Source organism: Aquarana catesbeiana, linkage group LG11, assembly GCF_042186555.1.
Source record: "Aquarana catesbeiana isolate 2022-GZ linkage group LG11, ASM4218655v1, whole genome shotgun sequence".
Taxonomy (NCBI): domain Eukaryota; kingdom Metazoa; phylum Chordata; class Amphibia; order Anura; family Ranidae; genus Aquarana; species Aquarana catesbeiana.
In genome coordinates, this window is record NC_133334.1 from 152,598,852 (window position 1) to 152,620,732 (window position 21,881).

The window sequence follows — 21,881 nt, forward strand, 5'->3', positions numbered from 1 at the left end:
CCATGCCTGACTTCTGTGTACTGGAGAGGAGTCTATTAATGGACAAATTACACCAGAACGCGCTGTGGAAAACCCACATTCTGTGTGTGTTTCCTGCACCATGTTCAAGACGCACTGCAGTTGCGACCTGCAATTTGTATCAATGTTTACTTAATGACACCCCAAACACAGTTCGCAAACATGGTGGATTTGCTGGCGGGAGGGGGAAACCAGTGTCTTTTTGTCAGCCAAGACTCCTCTTGGGAGGCAGTGGGGCCTTTGGAGACATTTTATTTTATAAGAAGTGCTTATGTTCATATTGTTGTTTGTATATGAGGGCCATCTGCATTTGTTGGGTAAGCTGATATTCGATCAAAAGTCATGGAAAATAATGTAGCAGCACTAAAAAGCACCATCTTTGTTATCAGGAACTAGGCTGCAGGTCAAAGCAGAACGACAAGAGGATACAAGGATAAGTGGGGGTTAAAACTTGAACTAAGGACTTTGTACTAAAAAAATTAAAAACAGGCGCTGCTGCACTACCCATAAACCAACATAGTCAACAGGTGTGCCTCAATAATAAATCATACAACAATAAAATCTGTGACTATTTGTTGCAATATAACACGACAATGTGAATAAATGCAATACAAATATTAACAAATAAAAAAACGTATTCTCAAACAGTGTCCATTTTTTGCAAAAGGTCTTTTGGAAACTGTGTTATTCTAAGCCTGGGTTCACACTAGTACGATCTCAGAGATGGCATGTGATTAGCACCCGCACCGCAGGTACCGATCACATGCGATGTCTGAGCAATGTGATACAGTTGTACAGTTAAACTCGCATTGGATTCAAACAGAAAAAGGTGCAGGGACTTGTTTTTCCCCGCACTAGAATCGGATCGCATGGGTGTTCTTACCTATGCGATCCGATTCCTGTGCGAGTTCACACTGCGATCTGTGAACCAAACTAGGGGGTGTCATTAACAATGTATTGACGCCCGCATCGGTTCGCAGAAGGCAGCGTGAACTGCCTGCGGGAGAGATGTGATGTGGGAACCAGTGCTGAATTCGCGCTGGTTCCCGCATCACACTAGTCTGAACCTAGGAAGTGCTGTGAATAAAGAAAGTCAAAATTTTCCTCTGTGCTCATTAGCCAAATGTTTTCTTCCCCAAAAGTATACATGTAGTGGACTACAAAACACTTCCTCCATTCCACTTTGTGCTCACAAGTGCTCCCACCAGAATTCTATGACCCTGGTCTACAAAGGTTTTAATCATAGCTGTCCTTCCAGATAGCCTTCCCAGTCACCTCTCTCCATCAAACAACATAAGCCTAGGATCAGACTAGTGTCATGCGGGAACCAGCTTGATTCCAGTACCGGTCCCCGCATTGCATCTCTCCTGCAGGCAGTTCACACTTCCCTCTGCGAACCGCTGTGGGTGTCAATACATTGTTAATGACACCCCCCAGGTCGGTTCACAAATCGCAGTGGGAACTATGAATTCGCAAAGGAATCAGATCGCATAGGTGAGAACACCCATGCAATCCGATTCTAGTGCGGAGAAAAACAAGTCCCTGCACCTTTTTCTGTGCGAATCCAATGCAAGTTCAGCCATACAACTGTATGGCTGAACTCGCATTGCTCAGGCATCACATGCGAGGTGAGAATCACATGCGATATCAGAGATCACACTAGTGTGAACCCAGGCTAAAGCCTTCTTTTATTCCTCCGATGTTACATCAGCCATTTCAAAGAATAAGTAAAAGAAAGGAAGTTTACATTTGACCACTTGACCTCCAGAAGGTTTTACCCCCTTCATGACCAGGGCATTTTTTGCTATTCAGCACTGTGCTAATTTAATAACAGGAGACGTCGCTGGAAGTAGCAGCAGAGGAGTGTTCCTTGGATGTATTACACTATGGTCAGTTTATCTCCTTTTTGGGTCACATACTGAGGATATGGATTTCCTGGCTACAGTGGGCGAATAATCTACTACCTATCACCATTCAATTGATTCCTAGTGGGGTTTAGTGCCATATGCGTTTTAAAGCTTGCGAGTTGGTAAGCATATTCTACAGCTACGGTGGTGGGAATATAACCTTTTTGTTTTATGTGCACATCAGGGTGTTGGTCACAATTGAATGTCTACATACATTATATAGCAATATTACACTATGGCCAGTTTTCTTGTTATTTCCTTCTTCCGGTATTAAACTGAGGGAACGGTAACCTGATCCTGGACAGAGTGGATTACTCTCTATCTTAAAGGCCCTGGCTGGGTTTAAGCCATCCGCCCACATTGTTTGCTGTTCTGGTAAGGGCAACCTATTACTATGGTGTTTGGGTTCTTCATTTGGACTGTTAATCAATTCTGTGTACATTGAAGCGTTTTGGTGATCCGGAGTGCTTTCGCTTGAAGAACAATTTGGACTCTTTGATTTGAATTTACTTCAGGATATTTATTTAAAGTTATTTATTGAACGCCTAGCGCAGATTATAATTTATTACTGTGCTAATTTAACTGGCTATTGCTCGGTCATGCAACTCTGTATGCAAATTCATTTTTTATCTTTTTTTCATACAAATAGAGCTTTCTTTTGGTAGTATTATTTTCTACTTTCTGTTATAAAATATATCCAATAAAAAAAAAAGAAAATCAAATTTCTTCATAAATTTAGAACAAAATGTATTCTGCTACATGTCTTTGGTCAAAAAAAAAAAAAAAATTCCAATATATGTATATTTATTGGTTTGCATGAAAGTTATAGCGTCTACCAAACATGGTATATACTGTATACTGGAATTTACATAGCTATAGACGCTATACTGTTATTTGGTGAACAGCGACAGGGACTGTAATAGTGTGGTGGGCAATCTGGCACTAACAGACCCTTGCTGGGAGGTACAGTGACTGACAATGATGTCCCTGGTGACACTATTACAGTGATCAAACATAATACTGTACAATGACACTGTACGAATGACAAAATAAAAAACTACTGCGCTGCCTGTTACCCCTAAATAAACAAATATATAGTGGGAAGAGACAGGGTAAGGTCAGTAAAGGGTTAAAAGCAATGCTGGAGATGGCTGCAGCTCCTCTTTAAACAGGTCCTGAGTAAACCTAGTGGACATATGAGATGCGAATAGAAGAGGGTGCAACGATCTACGAAAGAAAAATAAAATTGCATTCACTGCATAAAAACTTGAATGTAGGAAGAAACTAATGTGGTCATCTGTTGACAGCTGGAGTATGCAGGGAAGGGGTTAACATCTAGGGGCATTTAAGGGGTTAACTGTGTGTAATATGTGCTGCTTTTACCTATAGATCTGGCTGTTTTTCTACTTTGCTCTGGGTACAGAGTCCTGTACAGACAGTTCAATGGCCGAAATCATTAGACAGGACCTGCTGACAAAATCACGCTGTAGCCAGTGACAACACTGCTCAGCAGGAGTGGGCATGCACATACATACAAGGTACTGTGGGTGGGTGGCAAGCAGTTAAAATAGACCCATTAAAAATGGATTTATCACCTAAAGACGATTCAAGATGCCTCTTGCTGCCCTACTTCCACATACCAGAAGTGACGTAGAAGTGACAAGTCGCGTTGAATAGCCTGTCATAGAATTCTGTGCATAGTTTGGGTGCGAGCACTTGGGAGCACAAAGTGGTCTGGAGAAGGTGCTTTGTAGTCCCCCACCTGTATAATTTTGTGAAGAAAACATTTGGCTAAAGAGTACTCACATCACTTTTAGAAGAACGAGGCAAAAAAACGAACGTTGTTTCAAAAATATGTTTTTTATTTGCTTATATTTTTATTCTTATATTTTTATTGAACTTATTATTCACATTGTCACACTATATTGCTACAAATAGTCAAAGACGTCATTATTGTATGATTTATTAATGTGGCACACCTAGTTAAAATGTTGGTTTATGGGTAGTGCAGCACCTTCATTTTCATTTTTGGGCTATACATGGCTTTGGTGCAAGTAGCTTCCAAAATTAGGATAGTTATACCACTTTAACCACTTCAGCCCCATAAGAATTTACCCCCTTAATGACCAGAGCATTTTTTGCGATACGACACTGTTTAACTGACGTTGCACCCAAATTGAGGTCCTTTTTTTCCCACAAATGGCGCTTCCTTTTGGTGGTACTTGATCACCTCTGCGGTTTTTATATTGTGCGCTATAAACAAAAAAAGACCGACAATTTTGAAAAAAAAAAGAGAAATATTTTTTACTTTTTGCTATAATAAATATCCCCAACAAATATATAAAAAACAAATTTCTTCCTCAGTTTAGGCCGATATTTTTGGCAAAAAAATCGCAATAAGCCTATATTGATTGGTTTGCGCAAAAGTTATAGCGTCTACAAAATAGGGGATAGATTTATGGCATTTTTATTAATAATTTTATTTTTTTATTAGTAATGGCGGCGATCAGCGATTTTTATCGGGACTGCGACATTGTGGCGGACAGATCGGACACTTTTGACGGTATTTTGGGACCATTGACATTTATACAGCGATCAGAGCTAAAAATAGCCACTGATTACTGTATAAATGTCACTGGGGTTAAACACTAGGGGGCGATCAAGGAGATATGTGTGTGTGTTCCCTCAGTGTGTTCTAACTGTGGGGGGGGGCCTCACTAGGACATGACAGTGATTACTGCTCCTGATGACAGGGAGCAGTAGATCCCTGTCATGTCACTAGGCAGAACAGGGAAATGCCTTGTTTACATAGGCATCTCCCCGTTCTGCCTCTCCTTGCCATGATCGCGGGCCACCGGTGGACATCAAGTCTGCGGGACCCGCGGGCGCGCGCGCCCGCTAGCCTGCGATGGCGGAGGGACATACGGGTATGCCCATTTGCGCACCCATGCCATTCAGCCGACGTACATCTGCAAGCGGCGGTCAGCAAGTGGTTAAAACGCACAGGAATCCTATTGTTTCATTTGTTAGGAAACTAACAAAAACTTTTGCTCAGGCTTTGACCTAGGCAAACTCTGAAATTTAGTGTTTTTAGTGCCAAATCTTGGATGACAAAGGAGAGAATTTTCCAAAATGTTTCAAACAAAGTGTGATCAGAAAAAAAGCATGCATGTTTCCAAACCTGAAAAACAGCAGTAAGAGATTTCACTGTTACTGTTGAAATGGATAGACCCCTGCTCTGCCAAATATCAAACCATGTACAGGCTGTACCCAAATTTCAGGTCCAAAAATACCCACAAGGAAGAAACAGCTCAATATCTGGGACAGTCAATGCGATTTTTTTTTCATATGAAAAATAATTTGAATAAAGACTATAAATAACCACATAGTTCCAGAATCTCGTAGTCGAATAACTAATATGACAGAGCTATGCTTCCTTTACCATAAGATAAATGGCAAAACAGAACAATATTAGCAAGCATAACTCAGTACACTGCAGTTTTTTATATACCTGGTTATTTATACATCTGTGAATATTTATCAATGTTCACTACTCTTCCAAAAAAATTCTATCCAAATTTCTCCTTAAAAAATATACAGACAAAATAAAATTTTTGCAATTCGTTGTTGCAAACAAACCTGAAATGCATTTATCGTGAGCAAGAGGGATTAGAGGCACCATGGCTTTACCAGGATAAGCATCACCTACATCCTTGTCATCAAAAACATAAAGAACAAGAGACTGAGACTTCAGGTATTTGTCTAGATCGGCATTCATGGATAAGGGAAAGCACTTGAGATCTTCAAATTGCGGATTATTGCTGCTTGCAATGGTGTTAGTATAGTGGTCAGGAAAGTGAAAAAACGTGTAGGCCACATAAGGACTGGGCTGACTTGTACTAGTTCCAGATTTTAAATTGCTGCAGCCATTTATGGTGATGAACAGTTCGTTCAGATTATCTTCTGTTGAACCAATGTTTTTGCCTTTGTCAACACCTACTGGCTAAAAAAAGAAACAAAAAGAGGATTACATTTTTTATCACAAAGACTGCCAACCAATATGCAACTATGCACAGCTGCACCAGATTCTGTGTGCATCAGTTTTAGTAAATCTCCCCCAGTACATACAGTATCTAGCAAAAGTGAGTACACCCCTCACATTTTTGTAAATATTTTATTATATGCTTTCATGTGACAACACTGAAGAAATTACACTTTGCTACAATGTAAAGTAGTGAGTGTACAGCTTGTATAACCATGTGAATTTGCCGTACCCTCAAAATAACACAACACACAGCCATTAATGTCCAAACCACTGGCAACACAGGTTCACAGGTTGCCGCTGGGGTCCTCTTCCACTCCTTCATGACGACATCATGGAGCTGGTGGATGTTAAAGACCTTGCGCTCCTCCACCTTCTGTTTGAGGATTCCCCACAGATGCTCAATAGGGTTTAGGTCTGGAGACATGCTTGGCCAGTCCATCACCTTTACCCTCAGCTTCTTTAGCAAGGCAGTGGTCGTATTGGAGGTGTGTTTGAGGTCGTTATGTTGGAACACTGCTCTGCAGCCCAGTCTCCGAAGGGAGGGGATCATGTTCTGCTTCAGTAGGTCACAGAACATGTTGGCATTCATGGTTCCCTCAATGAACTGTAGCTCCCCAGTGCCGGCAGCACTCATGCAGCCCCAAACCATGACACTTCCACCACCATGCTTGATTGTAGGCAACACAAACTTGTCTTTGTACTCCTCACCTGGTTGCCGCCACACACGCTTGACACCATCTGAACCAAATAAGTTTATCTTGAGAAAAGGGGGTTATGGTCTGGAGAAACCACTCTGACACCTCCATCCCTAAATATAGCAAATAAGAAGGAAGGTAGCCCTGGGACTTTAAATGAGGTGGGAGAGATTTGGCACACTTCCACAATAAATGCAATGAAATTGTTTTATTGATCACAGAATGCTATATAAACAAATGGGAACAGCAATAAATGTGCGTTGCCCAGCATAGTGGCCTAGTTTAAAGCATGAGTAAAAAACAACTGCAATTCATTACACTTAAGCTATACATCCATAAAAGGCAATATACATGATAGATTGCTGAAAACCAGAAAATACACATACATCATCTGAATTATAAAATGCACACTACACAATACACATGCATGGATTGCGGCAGTATGTGGCCAAGATATGACCAATTTGGGATACCCAGCAATATGGGCATACACGTGGCATCGATGGTGTTCTACGCGTTTTGCGAGTCTCTTCTCGCTCATCAGGGGCCGATGCATAATTCATGTGTCTATAACAAAAGATATTAAAAATGGTAAGGATATATCAATAACTAGATAAATTGGGGTAGAAGCGATGGTTGGCAAGAGAGGTCAGTGAAACAACGACCTCATACTTACCACTCGACTAGACCGGGTCACCAAAACACTGGGTGTCAAGATGGCGGCAGTGAGCAGTGCCGGTATCTTGGTCTCATTAGACCACAGGACATGGTTCCAGTAATCCATGTCCTTATTCTGCTTGTTTTCAGCAAACTGTTTGTGGGCTTTCTAGTGCATAATCTTTAGAAGAGGCTTCCTTCTGGGACGACAGCCATGCAGACCAATTTGATGCAGTGTGCGGCGTATGGTCTGAGCACTGGCAGGCTGACCCCCCCACCCCTTCAACCTCTGCAGCAATGCTGCCAGCACTCATATATCTATTTTCCAAAGACAATATCTGCATATGACGCTGAGCATGTGCACTCAACTTCTATGGTCGACCATGGCGAGGCCTGTTCTGAGTGGAACCTGTCCTGTTAAACCATTGTATGGTCTTGACCACCATGCTGCATCTCAGTTTCAGGGTCTTGGCAATCTTCTTATAGCTTAGGCCATCTTTATGTTGAGCAACAGTTCTTTTTTCAGATCCTCAGAGAATTCTTTGCCATGAGGTGCCATGCTGAACTTCCAGTGACCAGTATGAGAGAGTGAGAGTGATAACACCAGATTTAACACACCTGCTCCCCATTCACACCTGAGACTTTGTAACACTAATGAGTCACATGATACCGGGGAGGGAAAATGGCTAATTGGGCCCAATTTGAACATTTTCACTTAGGGATGTACTCACTTTTGTTGCCAGCGGTTTAGACATTAATGGCTGCGTGTTGAGTTATTTTGAGGGGACAGCAAACTTACACTGTTATACAAGCTGTACACTCACTACTTTACATTGTAGCAAAGTGTAATTTCTTTAGTGTTGTCACATGAAAAGATATAATAAAATATTTACAAAAATGTGAAGGATGTACTAACTTTTGTGAGATACTGTATATACAATATATAAACCTTTTAAAGTTTTATTAAATCGTGTATACAAAACATCAGCTAAATCCAACTGAATTCATTAGCTGAATCAACATAAAACACTGAAATTAACATCTAAACGTAGCTCAGTTACTTTAGGTTTGAAAGCCACAGCTTAGAGAGCACTGTTCTAAAATTCATACCAAAAGTCTGTGCTAGGGTTTCCATTTCCATCTGCCCTCCTAATATAGAAAGCTAGATTGACTATGTCAATCAAAGAATATTGAAATGTGAAATAAGTAAAAATAGGATTTTTCTTACAGCTTACCTGTAAAATCCTTTTCTTGAAGTACATCATGGGACACAGAGCCTTAAGTAATTACTTAATGGGTTATAAGCTACCTTCAGGTGTTGACACTGGTAAACCCAATCAAGAAAGTTTACTCCCTATATAACCTCTCCCCCTTCCAGGAGCACATCAGTTTTTGTAGCAAAGCAATATACTTAAATCCCAAAAAAAGAGGGGAGAGACCTTTGTGTCCCATGATGTACTCCAAGAAAAGGATTTTACAGGTAAGCTGTAATAAAAATCCTATTTTCTTTATCGTACATCATGGGACACAGAGCCTTAAGTAATTACTTAATGAGAAGTCCCATAGCAATGCCACTTGAGGCGTGGGAGAAACAACCCACAGGGTACACCCAGACTTGAGGATCTATACTGCTGCTTGCAGCACACTGCGCCCGAAGGCAATATCCTCATACCTCCTTACATCCACCTGATAAAATTTTGTGAATGTATGCACTGAAGACCAAGTTGCAGCCTTACAGATCTGAGCCATGAAGGCCTGATGACGTACTGCCCAAGAAGCACTAACCAACCTGGTAGAATGCACCTTAACTTGAAACAGGGGAATCTTACCCCTTAAATCATAAGTTTGAATTATCACTTGCCAAATCCACTTAGCAACAGTGGATTTCGACGCTGCCTGTCCTTTCTTAGGACCTTCTGGCAGAATAAATAAGACATCAGTCTTACGAATCTGAGCAGTTGTCTTTAATAGATTTTGACTGCTCTCATCACATCAAGACAATGTAGTGACTTTTCTTCCCTGGAACATGGTTTTGGAAAAAACGATGGCAGGACAATATCTTGGTTCAGGTGAAAACCTGAAATTACTTTTGGCAAAAAGCCTGGACGAGGGCATAACACCACTCTGTCCTCATGAAAAAATCAAATATGGCTCTTTACAAGAAAGAGCAGCCAATTCTGAAACCCTCCTTACTGAGGATATGGCAACCAAAAATACCAACTTCCTTGTCAGAAGGACTAGGGGAATATGTTGTATCGGTTCAAATGGCTATTTTTGTAACACAGACAAAACTAAGTTTAAGTCCCAAGGGTTCAAGGGAGGTTCGACGGGCGGATTAAGCCTCGTCCGGATAGGAGGTCCCAGGTACCATCCCTTTAGGCCTCAATGGCACTTTGGATGGATCTGGTGTTAGACACTGGCGAAAAAACTGATGTGCTCCTGGAAGAAGAAGGGGTTATATAGGGAGTAACCTTCCTTGATTGGGTTTACCAGTGTCAACACCTGAAGGTAGCTTATAACCCAGCTGCATTCAGAATATTAACTCGCTTATAGTTCATTTATTAACCAAATATTGATTTCAACTAGCAAGCTGGTGATCTCTATTTCTCCACTTCCAATGTCTCACTATTGGTGTGTCCTTGGGATGGTTTGCCTCAATGACTAGTAGGAAAGTACTGGAGAGGAAGGATTACCTCAACAACTACCTAGCTAATGTCAATATTTGCATGACAAAGCACACTAGGTTTCAGGGCTTCTGAGAAACATCAGGACAAGAAATGGGAGGAACTTTTGTCACAGAAACAGAAAGGATATGTATGTGAGCCGCTTAGCCTGTATGGGAATGAAGTTCTGTGGCCACCGGTGAGAGTGCTGGCTGGGAAGGGAGCTCAGCTATGACCCAGGCAATGGTAGAGAGTGATTAGCAGTCCCAAGAGCTGCAGATCAAGTCAAGACCTGCTGTATGATAGTGAATGGCAGTCTCAACTTGGACCCCTGCCAGGCCACGCGCCCAACATGTTTCACTCTGCCCACCGAAGCTTACTCATGAGGATGGAGTCTCCAGCTGGAAGAGGGCAGTTAAATGCAAATGCATAATTGGCCTCTACTCAGTGAAGGAATGGATATCAGGTGTGTGAAGTGGTTGTGAAAGGCTGGTCGTAGAGGTTGTGTGTTTAAGAAAGTGCATACACAGAGCAACCATAAAAGATCTGGTTGCAAAGAAGTCTTAAATGGCCAGCCTCTTGCAAAGTGTGTGCAAAAAAACAAATGTGCAGGAGTGGGATGATAAGACTAAAATGCAAATCCCCCCCCCCCCCCATTAAAAATAAAAAAAACTTTAATAATGTATCTCTTAAAAACATTGATGAGAAATCTACTGACAAAAATCTATTTACTAATCAATTTATCTATTTACTAATGTCTACACAGAATTGTGAATAAATGAATTGAATGAATAAAAGGGAAACTCTAGCAAGACACTCTATTCTTCTGCTCCTATTTGTTTCATTCATTATTACATTATTCTTAAGAACAGAGTGTCTTGCTTGAGTTTCCCTTTAATTCATTCAATTTTTTTCAGTCAATTTGTTTCAGTAGAGCACAATTTTGCAACTTTGACATTTGTTAGTAAAACCGTACATATCATCACAACTACTTTGTGCATCCAGGTGTATTATACCTTGTTTTTTTCAGGACAAATTGGGCTTTGGTTAGGTGGTAAATGGTAATGGATATCCCCTGATTTTTCTTTTAATTATCAAAGGAAAACTGGCCCAAAATTGTAAAAAAAAAATATATTTTTTTAAAAATGTAGCTGTATATTTCTTACTACCATAACCTGGCACCAAATAACAACCCAAAATAAATTCTCCTGCGCCCGACAATCGCAGTGATACCACATATGTGTATTTTATTTATATGTTTGTACCCGTAGTACAGCCCATAAACAATGCACATGTTGCTTTTTTTTTATCCTACCAAAAACACACCGACACTGATACTAATTTAAAAAATCCTTTCCAAAACATACTGACCATGACCTTTGACCCTTACTTAACCCAAACAGGAATCCTGGCACTGACTTAGATCAAACCTTGATCTAAGTATTTTTTTAATTTTATTTTTTATTATTATTAATTATTTTATTTAATTTTACACATACTTTTTTTTCTCTCTGCAAAGAGAGAGAGAAATATACAATGTATAGTATCTTTTCTCTCCATTCACAGAGAGAGAAACACAGGGGCAAGCTTCACAGTGACTGATCACTGTGGTAGCCAATCAGAGGCTATCACAATGATCAGGTGACCCTGAATCAGGAGTTCTGCTAAGGATCAGGACCCGGGACTCTCAGTGAGACCCCCCGGGCTCTGTGCTGGAAGCATGCTGTGTGGCGCACTCCCAGCACAAAGACAGATATGTGGCCCCACGGAAAAAAAAAAAAAGCCCAGTTCAGTGAGGCCACACATCTGCGTACTGTTGGGGTCACGGGGATAAATGCCAACAAAAGAAAGCTCTATTTGTCTCAAATAATGATAAAAAAATATGTTGGCTACAGTGTTTCATGACTGAGTAATTGTCATTCAAAGTGTTAAGATTGGCTGGGGCAGGAAGGGGGTGAAAGTGGCCAGTATTGAAGTGTTTAAAAGGATATGCAGCAGCATTGGGGGAGTTCCCGAATGAAGAATAGATGAAAGAGATCAAGTGGGTCTTGGGACCTTTATGCATTTTTTAAAAGCAATAGAAGACATGCATGGCAGAGTTTGTATTGAACCCCAAAAATGTTGAATCTGTAGGTAGATCCACCATGGTAGATCATTAATGTTTGCCAGATTCTGGATGTCATGTTAAGGGAGGCACAAGCCCAGTTTTAAAAAGTTGCCAGCCAAGGGTGGGGAATAATTTCTCCAATAACACGTAAAGTCACAAAACTTTCCATGAGAAATGTCTGAGTTTTCAATCAGCGGAATCAGAGGACTTTACTGTGTTGTAAATATTTTTAGAGTTGTGACATTCCTGCCTGGGCGGGTCTGCTCTGCGTTTGCGTTCTGGGCTGGCTTGCAAAATGAAGAGTAGATTGTGCCTTCTCTTTCTGTGCTACCAGAATGAACAGTCTGTATGCTTGTGTGCTCGCCCTCGTACTACAGAAAGGAATAAAATAAAAGAGGGCACAGATAAAGAATACAAACTGATTACCAGTGGGGAAGCATGCTTGTGCACATAAGCACATAACCCTATCATGGATTATGCACACTGCAGACATGCACATAATTTATATGGGGCCACTCCTGCACACATCATGCCAGAATGGGCGGCCCTAATGACATGACCTAAGAGTTCAGAAATTAAGTGGTGCTGAGTGGCACAGGGATATTGTACACAAGCTATGAGAGCTTGGTATACTGTATGTTATCTAAAGACTGGCTTCCAGAAATGACAGTTTGAAAACTAGGAACAGCAATGCCACTGGAAAACTCTGCAGACCCAAAAATTGTGTACGTAAGATACTGTATATAATTGAAAAGAACACTGAGAGTATATTAAACTAGGGGAAAAAAATAAAAACTGGAATTACCCTTTAACATGTACAGTCTGGAGGAAAGAAGGGAAAGGGGAGACACGACTGAAACCTTTAAATAAATCAAGGGGGTGAATAAGGTTCAGAATGAGTATATTTTCAATATGAAGCCAAGATCAAGAACACAGGGAACTCAAACTAGCAGGAGAAAAGTTCAAAACCAATCTTAGAAAATATTATTTTATCGAAAGAGTAGTTGATGCTTGGAATAGACTTTCAGCAAAGGTATTAACACAGTCAACAGTATTTGGAGTGAAGTACAGACCTGTCATACAAAAAAAAAAAAAAAAAACACTATGCATAATGTGCTAGGGTAGTCTACAAACCCCCCCCCAAAAAATATATGTGGAACAGAAACATTCTAGAAACAAAATAAAACTCTGGGACCCAAGAGAATTTAGGAAGAAATAAAGCCTTGGGACTCAAGTGGTTAAATGACTTATTGTTATGATTGACTAGCATGTAGCATTTAAAATACACAAATTTACACCACAATCAAAAAAGAAAGGGTATCCTCAAGCAGTTAAAGTATCCCACTTGTTAATTTTTTTTTTTTCTCTTGCAAAGCCTTTCGTTTATACTTTTGTTGTCTTCTGAGCTATATAGTGATTTTTGCCTTTAAATATTTGGCCTAACTACTTCCATTAATATTGCTAAACACCTCCTCCATTTTAAACTTAAAACTGTAAGATTTGCATATGGAAATGTGAACTTTTGAGCTGGTGTACAGGGATTAATAGGAAAATGGGAAATAACTTTATCAGGTTTTGGTGAATACAAATAAGAATATGCATTTTCTATTTGCTTGCAGTTTTCCTAAGACATTATCATTGATTTCTATGGAAGAAATACCTGATATGTATCCCTTAAGTTTGAGGAAATATAACCCAAAGCCTTTGCTCGCTCTTTGTATAATCGAATAGCTTGCTCCATGGGCACTTTAAGCTTGCACCAATACTCTAATGTGCCATAATTACTGAAGTCATTGTCAATCCCTAAAATAAAAAGCAAGATTTGATTATTTTCCAAAGCTCAGCAAGTATCTACAGTTTCTACAGTAAATGGCCTCATTGGTACTCACCAATCAATGTAGAACTAGAAAAGATTTGCCCATTTTTTTCAAGAATGTCCTGGAACTTTAGCTGACACACAGCTATTGTTTTAAAATCAGTGCCGATTGCCAAATGAACTTCCAGCCTTACAGTATTCTTTTGTATATACTGTAGGAAAAAATCATCTACTTGTACTAGATACTGAGAGGTGAACTCATATGATGGCTGTAAGCCACGCACAATGGGTGTAGTTTGAAGCTCAAAGTCGTAGAAAGCATATGTGCAGAAGGTGATAGGCTCCTGATCTCCGAAGATGTTGACAACAACTGGAGAGAACAGTACCTTTGATATGTGGATCTCAAGAAGATTGTAGCCCCTTTCTAGATGTACAGATTCATCAAATTCTTCCACATCATCTTCTTTAGTTATTTCTGGTGTGAATTTGAACTGTTTTGTGCCATATGCAATGTCTTTTAACTGGGCTTCAGTGCAAAAAAAAAAAAAAAAAAAAAAAGACAACTTAATACAGAAACAAAAAAAAACTCATGTGTTTAGGATGTATTTAAATAGGTAATAAACAAACATATTTTTTTTAAACATTTTTTTATACATATACATGATGGTATATTCCACATAGCCTACAGGTTAAAGTGACTATATGGCAATGAATCTGTTTGGACATAACAATCTAACCCTTGGATGATCTTACCTATCCACTACTCTGTTGGTAAGGAATACCCTGTAGCTACCCATTAGGCAGTATTTGTACTAAACCAAAGCTATTTTTATCAGCAGAGTTGAATAAAAACTCACCCTTCCTATCACAGTTTTTTTTTTTAAATAACAAACATGTTACACTTACCTGCTCTTTGCAGTGGTTTTGCACAAAGCAGCCCCAATCCTCCTCTTCTTGGGTCCCCCCGCCGGCCCTCCTGCCGAGTGCAGGCTTGCTCCCGAGCCACTGGTCTGTGTAGGTCTCTTCCTCCTCATTGGTTCCCGCTGCTGTCTCAGCCAATGAGGAGGAAGAGACCTGGGCTAGCCGCTGCTCTTGTGCACATCGCTGGATCAAGATGGGGCTCAGGTTCGTACTGGGGGGCTGCTGCAACAGAAGGTTTTTTACCTTCATGCATAAATGCATGAAGGTAAAAACCTTGAGCCTTTAAAACCACTTTAAGCCTCCCTAATGGTTAGTGAGCTCAGCAACCTGACATATTAAAGCACCAATAGGAAGGCTTTTGAAATAGGAGTGGGTAATCAAGGTTCTGCAGGATTTCAGTATAAAATTGCTACTTCTAAACCCCGATCTACTGTTCATTCTGAATGAGTTTGTCATCCGATGCTTACTTTGAATTTCCTAGGTTTGAGACCATTTTTACCATTCAGATGTGTGAACATAAAAATAAATGTGTAATAACAATATTAACACATTATAATAAAAAAAGTGTATATATTTCTCTTAAAGCGGTAGTAAACTGCAATTGTTGTAAGGCAATGTCATAATGTGCTAGTATGCATCGCATACTAACACATTATGAGAGACTTACCTTAGCGCTGTCACCGCTGAGAGGGCAGACATCTTCCCCGGTCTTCCTCCTGGGTTTGCGTCCTACGGCTAAATGAGTGGCTGGGGGAGTGATGACGTCACTCCCACTGTATGCCGGACCTTCAGAACGCATGTGCCTGTAACATCACCAGCTGCGTGCACTATGAATATCTCCTAAACTGTGCACATTTAGGAGATATTCACAGTACCTACAAGTAAGTCTTACTATAGGCTTGCCTGTATGTACAAGTGGAAGTACAGAGTTTACTACCACTTTAAAAAAAAAAAAATTACCTTCAAGTTTGCGAATACGAGCTGCTCTAACATCGAGCAAGTGGGCATATTGCTCCAACTTTACGTCATAATCACGACGCACACTCTCCATCCTCTGGGTTACAGCCTCCACTTCATCCTGTGAATAAAAGATAGATTAAGGAAGAAATGTTTGCTGTAGTCATCTCTAAAGTGTTGGATCAAGCAGAAGAAATGTAGTGTGGCTTGATTTACAAATCTTGTTTCCTTGAGTATACAAATAATGCTGTCTTGTACATATTACAGCCATTTGTTTAGTTACCTGGTAATCTTTGTTGATTTTATGCTGCATTATCAGCATGTTTCTAGTTTTCTCAAGTTCCTGCACAGTTTCCACATGGTTTGCCTGTAATGCTCTTAAAGACTTTTCAAGGTCCTTCCCCATGTCATCCTCAACTTTCTCCAGAAATTTGACCTCTCCGTTCTTCAGTTGCTTCCGTGTCTACAAAAAGGTTTTAATTTAGTTTAAATCAGTACAACGCTTTCAGGGTATTTTCTCCTAAACCTTTACATGTGAATTATAAAAATTAATCCAAAAATCTATTTTATTGTGCAAGGGTTAAAAACCAACAAGGTCAACTTTGGATTCTGGAAAATGTAGCACTTAATAATTCACAAAGCAGCAAAGATGTTGATGATTAACAAACTCATTTCTAATGCCAACTAATTATGACTTTATTACGAGTATATTCTGGACTGTGCTATTGTCCCGATCTGTTTGTAATTGTTATAGTGCCAAATTTAAGTCTGAGCCACATGTTTCATAAGGCTTTTTTCAAGCCACAACCAATTATATTGACAAACTGCACATGCCAATTACAGGGAGTTCCATGGCTGATGAGCAAATCTCAGCAGGAGACAGAGAACCTGCATACTTAAAACATCACAAAGATATGGAACAGATACTGAATCTGAGTCGCACACAGCAGTTTTTGTGCGGTCTTCCCCTTATATGACGTGGAATTGTTTTTAGGGACACAACACATTCATATTGATAAAATAAAGTGCTCTCAAAGGCAGCATCTGTAACAACTTACTTATCAGAAAAAAAACAGTTCCATATTAACTCATGAACTTTCTTTATAGATTTGCAACCAAGTGGAGTAGGGTATGTGGCTCTAAGGACACACATGGCTGCCCAGGCATTTATGGAAAAAGATACTCAAGACCATCAAGGTGCAGCTTAAGCATAGCATCTTAAAATTCAACTCTAACCTTCTGGCAAACTAAAATAATACCTAAGTGGTGTTAACAGAACGTATTATGTATTTTGTATCATCATATTTTTGACTTCTGAAGTTCCTAATTGGCCCTGTATCTTGTCTGGAAAATTCAGCTAATCATATAGCCTACCAGGTCTTCAGGCAGCTGGAAGTTTCCTCCTCATTGCTGCTTTAAGCTGACAGCAGCTGACTCAGACTGACACACCGCACCACCGATCGCCGTGATCGCCCACTGGCACACGGCGGGTGTTATCCTGCTGGACATCATATGACGCCCAGTCAGGATAACTGAACCACCGCCTGGCCGCCATTCTGCTATAGGCCGGGCGGGAAGTGGTTAAAGGAGTTGTAAAGGCAGAGGTTTTTTCCTATCTTAATGCATTATATGCATTAAGATAAAAAGCCTTCTGTGGGTAGCAGCCCCCCTCTCCCCAGCACCCCCCCAATTACCTACCTGAGCCCCTTCTCTCTCCAGCAATGTCCACAATCCCCTCAGCCATTCAGGACACTCCTCCTGATTGGCTGAGACAAAGCAGCAGCGCCATTGGCTCCCGCGGGTGTCAATCAAAGTCAGTAAGCTAATCAGAGGAGAGAGGGGGCGGGGCCAGGTCGGGGCTCCGTGTCTGAATGGATACACGTAGTTTTGACTCAGCTTGGGTGACTACTGTAGCAAGCTGCTGGCTGAGGAGCACTCAAAGGAGGGAGGGGCTAGGAGCAGCGAAGAGGGACCCGAGAAGAAGAGCAACTGGGCTGCTCTGTGCCAAACCAACTGCACAGAGGAGGTAAGTATAACATGTTTGTTTGTTTTTTTTAAAAACAAGCCTTTAAAATCTCTTTCACATCTCATAGATGCCTGGAGTGTACACTGCACTGTGCAGCAGGAAGTGCTGGGGACAACAAAGTTTTCTAGTACAAAGGACATTTTTTCCAGATTAATTGGGGGATAGCTAAGGACTTGATTACTTCAAATTCTTAAACTGAATACTGAAATGAAGAGAGCTCCTGATTGAGCTATTTCTCAGTCCCTCCCTTCACATACCCAAACCTAACTGAGAGTTAGGGCTCGTTTTAATCTTAATGATCAAAAACAAACACAAAAAAGTCACGTTTTAAAATTGTGCATGCTCCTGGAATTGCAACAATCTACATACAATATATTATCCATAGGAAACTATTTTAAAAGCCTGTACAAGTTACCACTTTAGATTTACTCAGGAAGTCTGGTGCTGGAACTTTTGCTCTCGATCTGACGTTTGCGATGATACCTCAAATGTGTGATGCGACTGCTGCTAATGTACCAACACAGGACCAAAGCCTGCGTTCGCCTTAACACGCTTCAAGTTAGGACACTTTTCATTTATTTTTTATTTAATTATTAATTTATTATTTTTAAACTATACTTTTATTTTTTTTTACATTTTTCTTTGATCACTTTTATTGTTATCACATCCATTGTGATACCAACAGACAGTGACAGGTCCTCTTTACTGAGACATATAATGCAATTTTAATATTGGAAAGTTTAATTTATGAATTTAATTTTTTTTATACATTTAGTTTATTCACAGATTCATTTTTTTTATTCTATTAAGTAATGCAATTTTGATATTTACATTAATCTGTTCTTTTAATGGATGTTATGAACATTTTCACAAAACTTTTTATTAAATTAAAATGTTACTTTGTCTAGTTTACACAGCACTGCATAGATGTATAGATGGCCCTTTTCTTAAATAGCATTTTTGGTTTGTAGTATTTAGATGCAGTGTAGTTCTGCTATAAGCATTATCTACAGTATATGCACAAACAAAATCCCTCTACTCTATTAAAAAAAGACAAAGAAATTGTTTATTGGTACCCAGCCCTTCTATTACACCAGGTGTATTAACATGTCAGCTCACAGAGGAGCAGAACAGGAATTACCCCACTGCATGAAGAAAAAATAAATAAATGGATCAACTGGTTAGCTTTGATGTGCTGAGAAGGAGGCATGCCACAGAAGGAATAGAATACATTTCTACAATATATGTTTCTAGCACAGGATTAATGTAAACATATTTGTTTTACATATATACAGTTTGCACTGTTCTAAAATGAAATCAAGGCTGTGTGTTATAATTTTAAATACAATGAATTCTCAGTGTATTTCTTTATGAGACACAAATTTTGATATATATGTCTACACTACAATGAAAGAAGTAGGCCATGTTATTAAATATTACATTTCTCAAAAGTTCTATAATGTTAGGTGAGGTGGAAGCTCTAGAACTAGAGGTGAGTCTTGCTGCTAAGATACTTTTGATGTAATGCTAAAAAATGCAAGACATGTAAGTGTAGACTAGCAGAACTGAGATTTTTCCTTTTTCTAACCGACTTTACATATGTCATTTGTGTATATTTGACAGGTCAATTTAAGACATAGGTAGGAGAGAGACATTACCTTTATGAGAATCAGAGCTTCACTGAGTTCAGTGACATCAACATCACTTTCCTGAAGTGGAAACAGAAAGAAGGGCAATCAGATGAGCAGAAGTAAATCTGATTTACATCGTCCTACCAAAGCTACAAGATATGCCCGGTCTCTTGAAAAAAAAAAACAACAAAATAAAAAAGTATTCCCTTCTGCATTGACTGAGGCAGATTAATATTAAAATTTAATGCACCTTAGTTTTGTTTCCTATTTTCATACTGAATTTTTACCAATTACTTTGTGTTGTTTTCACATGTTTCAGGGCTGTCAGCATGCAAAAAGAAAATGTTTTCTATTATTTAACTTTACAGGCTTAGAATAGGAAATCAAAGTACTCTTTCTTATGCATCTTTTCAAACTTTCTAAACAAGTTGTTAAATTTAGATGACACATACATCTAAGTGCATTATGTCTTTACAAACTTTTAACCAATACATTGCAAACAAATTTCGACAGGTACATATTTTGAACGAGATGGCAGCCACTATAATGTGTAATAAAGTAAATGTGTCAAACGAATAGTCACCTTTGTAAAAAATTTTAGTCTATTCTGAAATTCATCGAGCTGATGCTTCAATTCCAGACAACACAGCTGGAGCTTCTTATTTTCTTCATCAAGTTTCTCAGCGTGCTCTAGGGGTAGAAACAAACATCAATATTCTTGTGGCAATATAATGTTAGCTTTTTCACAAAAAAAAAATTAGCACAGAACTCTCTCCAAGAGTGAACCAAATATGTTTAGCCGCATAATAAACCAACAAAGCAAGTTTCCAATATATAGTAACAGATTTGGTGTGTACCCTGTTTCCCCGAAAATAAGACCTAGCGTGATTGTCGGTGATGGCTGAAATATAAGCCCTACCCCCCAAATAAGCCCTACCCTGTTTCCTCCGAAAATAAGCCCTACCCTGTTTCCCCTGAAAATAAGCCCTACCCTGAAAAGAAGACCTACAAGGACTTTAACTAGGGCCTATTTGAGGGGTAGGGCTTATATTGCAGTCATCACCGACAATCACGCTAGGTCTTATTTTCGGGGAAACAGGGTAGCATGCGCAATACAAAGAATATAAAAATCTTACACTCCTCTACCCTGACCGTACTCTTTACTGTTTAACATGAAACAATACCTGCTACATGTAATAGATAGTTGGAGGTCCATATGTAGTGCAGCATCAGATGGCAGTGCGAGTGAAATGCTCTGGGCTCACATGTGATTAACACTGCCCCCACTGGGTTCAAAGTAGCATACAAAGAAGTGGAACCCTTGTACTCTTATGCCCCGTACACACGGTCGGACTTTGTTCGGACATTCCGACAACAAAATCCTAGGATTTTTTCCGACGGATGTTGGCTCAAACTTGTTTTGCCTACACACGGTCGCACAAAGTTGTCAGAATTTCCGATCGCCAACAACGCGGTGACGTACACCACGTACGACGAGACTAGAAAAGGCCGGTTCAGAACCAAGCGCGGCACCCTTTGGGCTCCTTTTGCTAATCTCGTGTTAGTAAAAGTTTGGTGAGAGACGATTCGCGCTTTTTCAGACTAGTGGCTTTCAGATCGTTTTCTGCCGTTCAGTTTGTGCTTGTGGGTTTGTATCTGCTCTTCAGTGCGTGCAGTCAGTTCGTATCAGAGTTTTCTGTGTGATCTTGCCTGCTCGTTGCTGTTTTTCAGGTCGCTCTTCACAGGCCTTGCTGTTCTTCAGTGCGTTCTGTTACTTCGTTCTGAGCAGCCGACCGTTTTCTAGCCATGTTTCGTATGCGTACTCCTCGTAGAGTTCGTGCTGTGCGGGGGCTTGGTGTTGGGGTCCTGACCTTGACACAAGTCCAGTCCATGAACAGGGTGGGGAGGAGTTCATGGACCAAGAATTGGTTGCTTCAGCGTGACCAGTTCTCTCATATGCCTTTGCTCCGTGAGATCCGTGAGAATAATCCTGATGATTTCAGGAACTTTCTCAGGATGACGGACCCCGTATTTCACCGTTTGTTGGCTTCGCTGACCCCCTATATCAGCAGGCAGGATACCTGCATGAGGCAAGCCATCACTCCGGAGCAGAGGTTGGTCGCTACCTTGCGGTATTTGGCCACAGGGAGAAGTCTGCAGGACTTGAAGTTCTCGACAGGCATCTCCCCCCAGGCTCTGGGTATCATCATCCCAGAGACCTGTTCTGCCATCATACAGGTCCTGCAGAAGGAGTATATGAAGGTAAGATTTTTTTCCTTTTATATCACATTTTATTGTATTGAATGTTTGCTAATATCTTGTATTTCTTTCCTCATTCCCTAATGACCATGATTGTAATATGCTGTGAATGTCCCCTTTGTTCTCATGCATGCTGGATTTTTATGTAATTATTATTTTATGTCCTTCATACATATTTG

The 21,881-nt window shown here is 40.1% G+C and overlaps 1 protein-coding gene across 6 annotated transcripts in view; it reads right to left on the reverse strand.

The window, feature by feature from the left end:
* Positions 1-21,881, reverse strand: part of RPGRIP1L (RPGRIP1 like) — a 460,569-nt gene that overhangs the window by 244,116 nt on the left and 194,572 nt on the right. For all 6 annotated transcript variants that reach the window (XR_012236568.1, XM_073605011.1, XM_073605007.1 and 3 more), the window contains exons 11-17: positions 20,027-20,133; positions 19,471-19,521; positions 16,070-16,249; positions 15,790-15,907; positions 13,982-14,434; positions 13,753-13,895; positions 5,565-5,928 (exon numbers count right to left, since the gene is read on the reverse strand). Coding sequence is in view for 5 of the 6 variants with exons in the window: in XM_073605011.1 (XP_073461112.1) it covers positions 5,565-5,928; positions 13,753-13,895; positions 13,982-14,434; positions 15,790-15,907; positions 16,070-16,249; positions 19,471-19,521; positions 20,027-20,133 (1,416 nt within the window). In the remaining variant the exon portion in view is untranslated. The remainder of the gene's footprint in view (positions 1-5,564; positions 5,929-13,752; positions 13,896-13,981; positions 14,435-15,789; positions 15,908-16,069; positions 16,250-19,470; positions 19,522-20,026; positions 20,134-21,881) is intronic.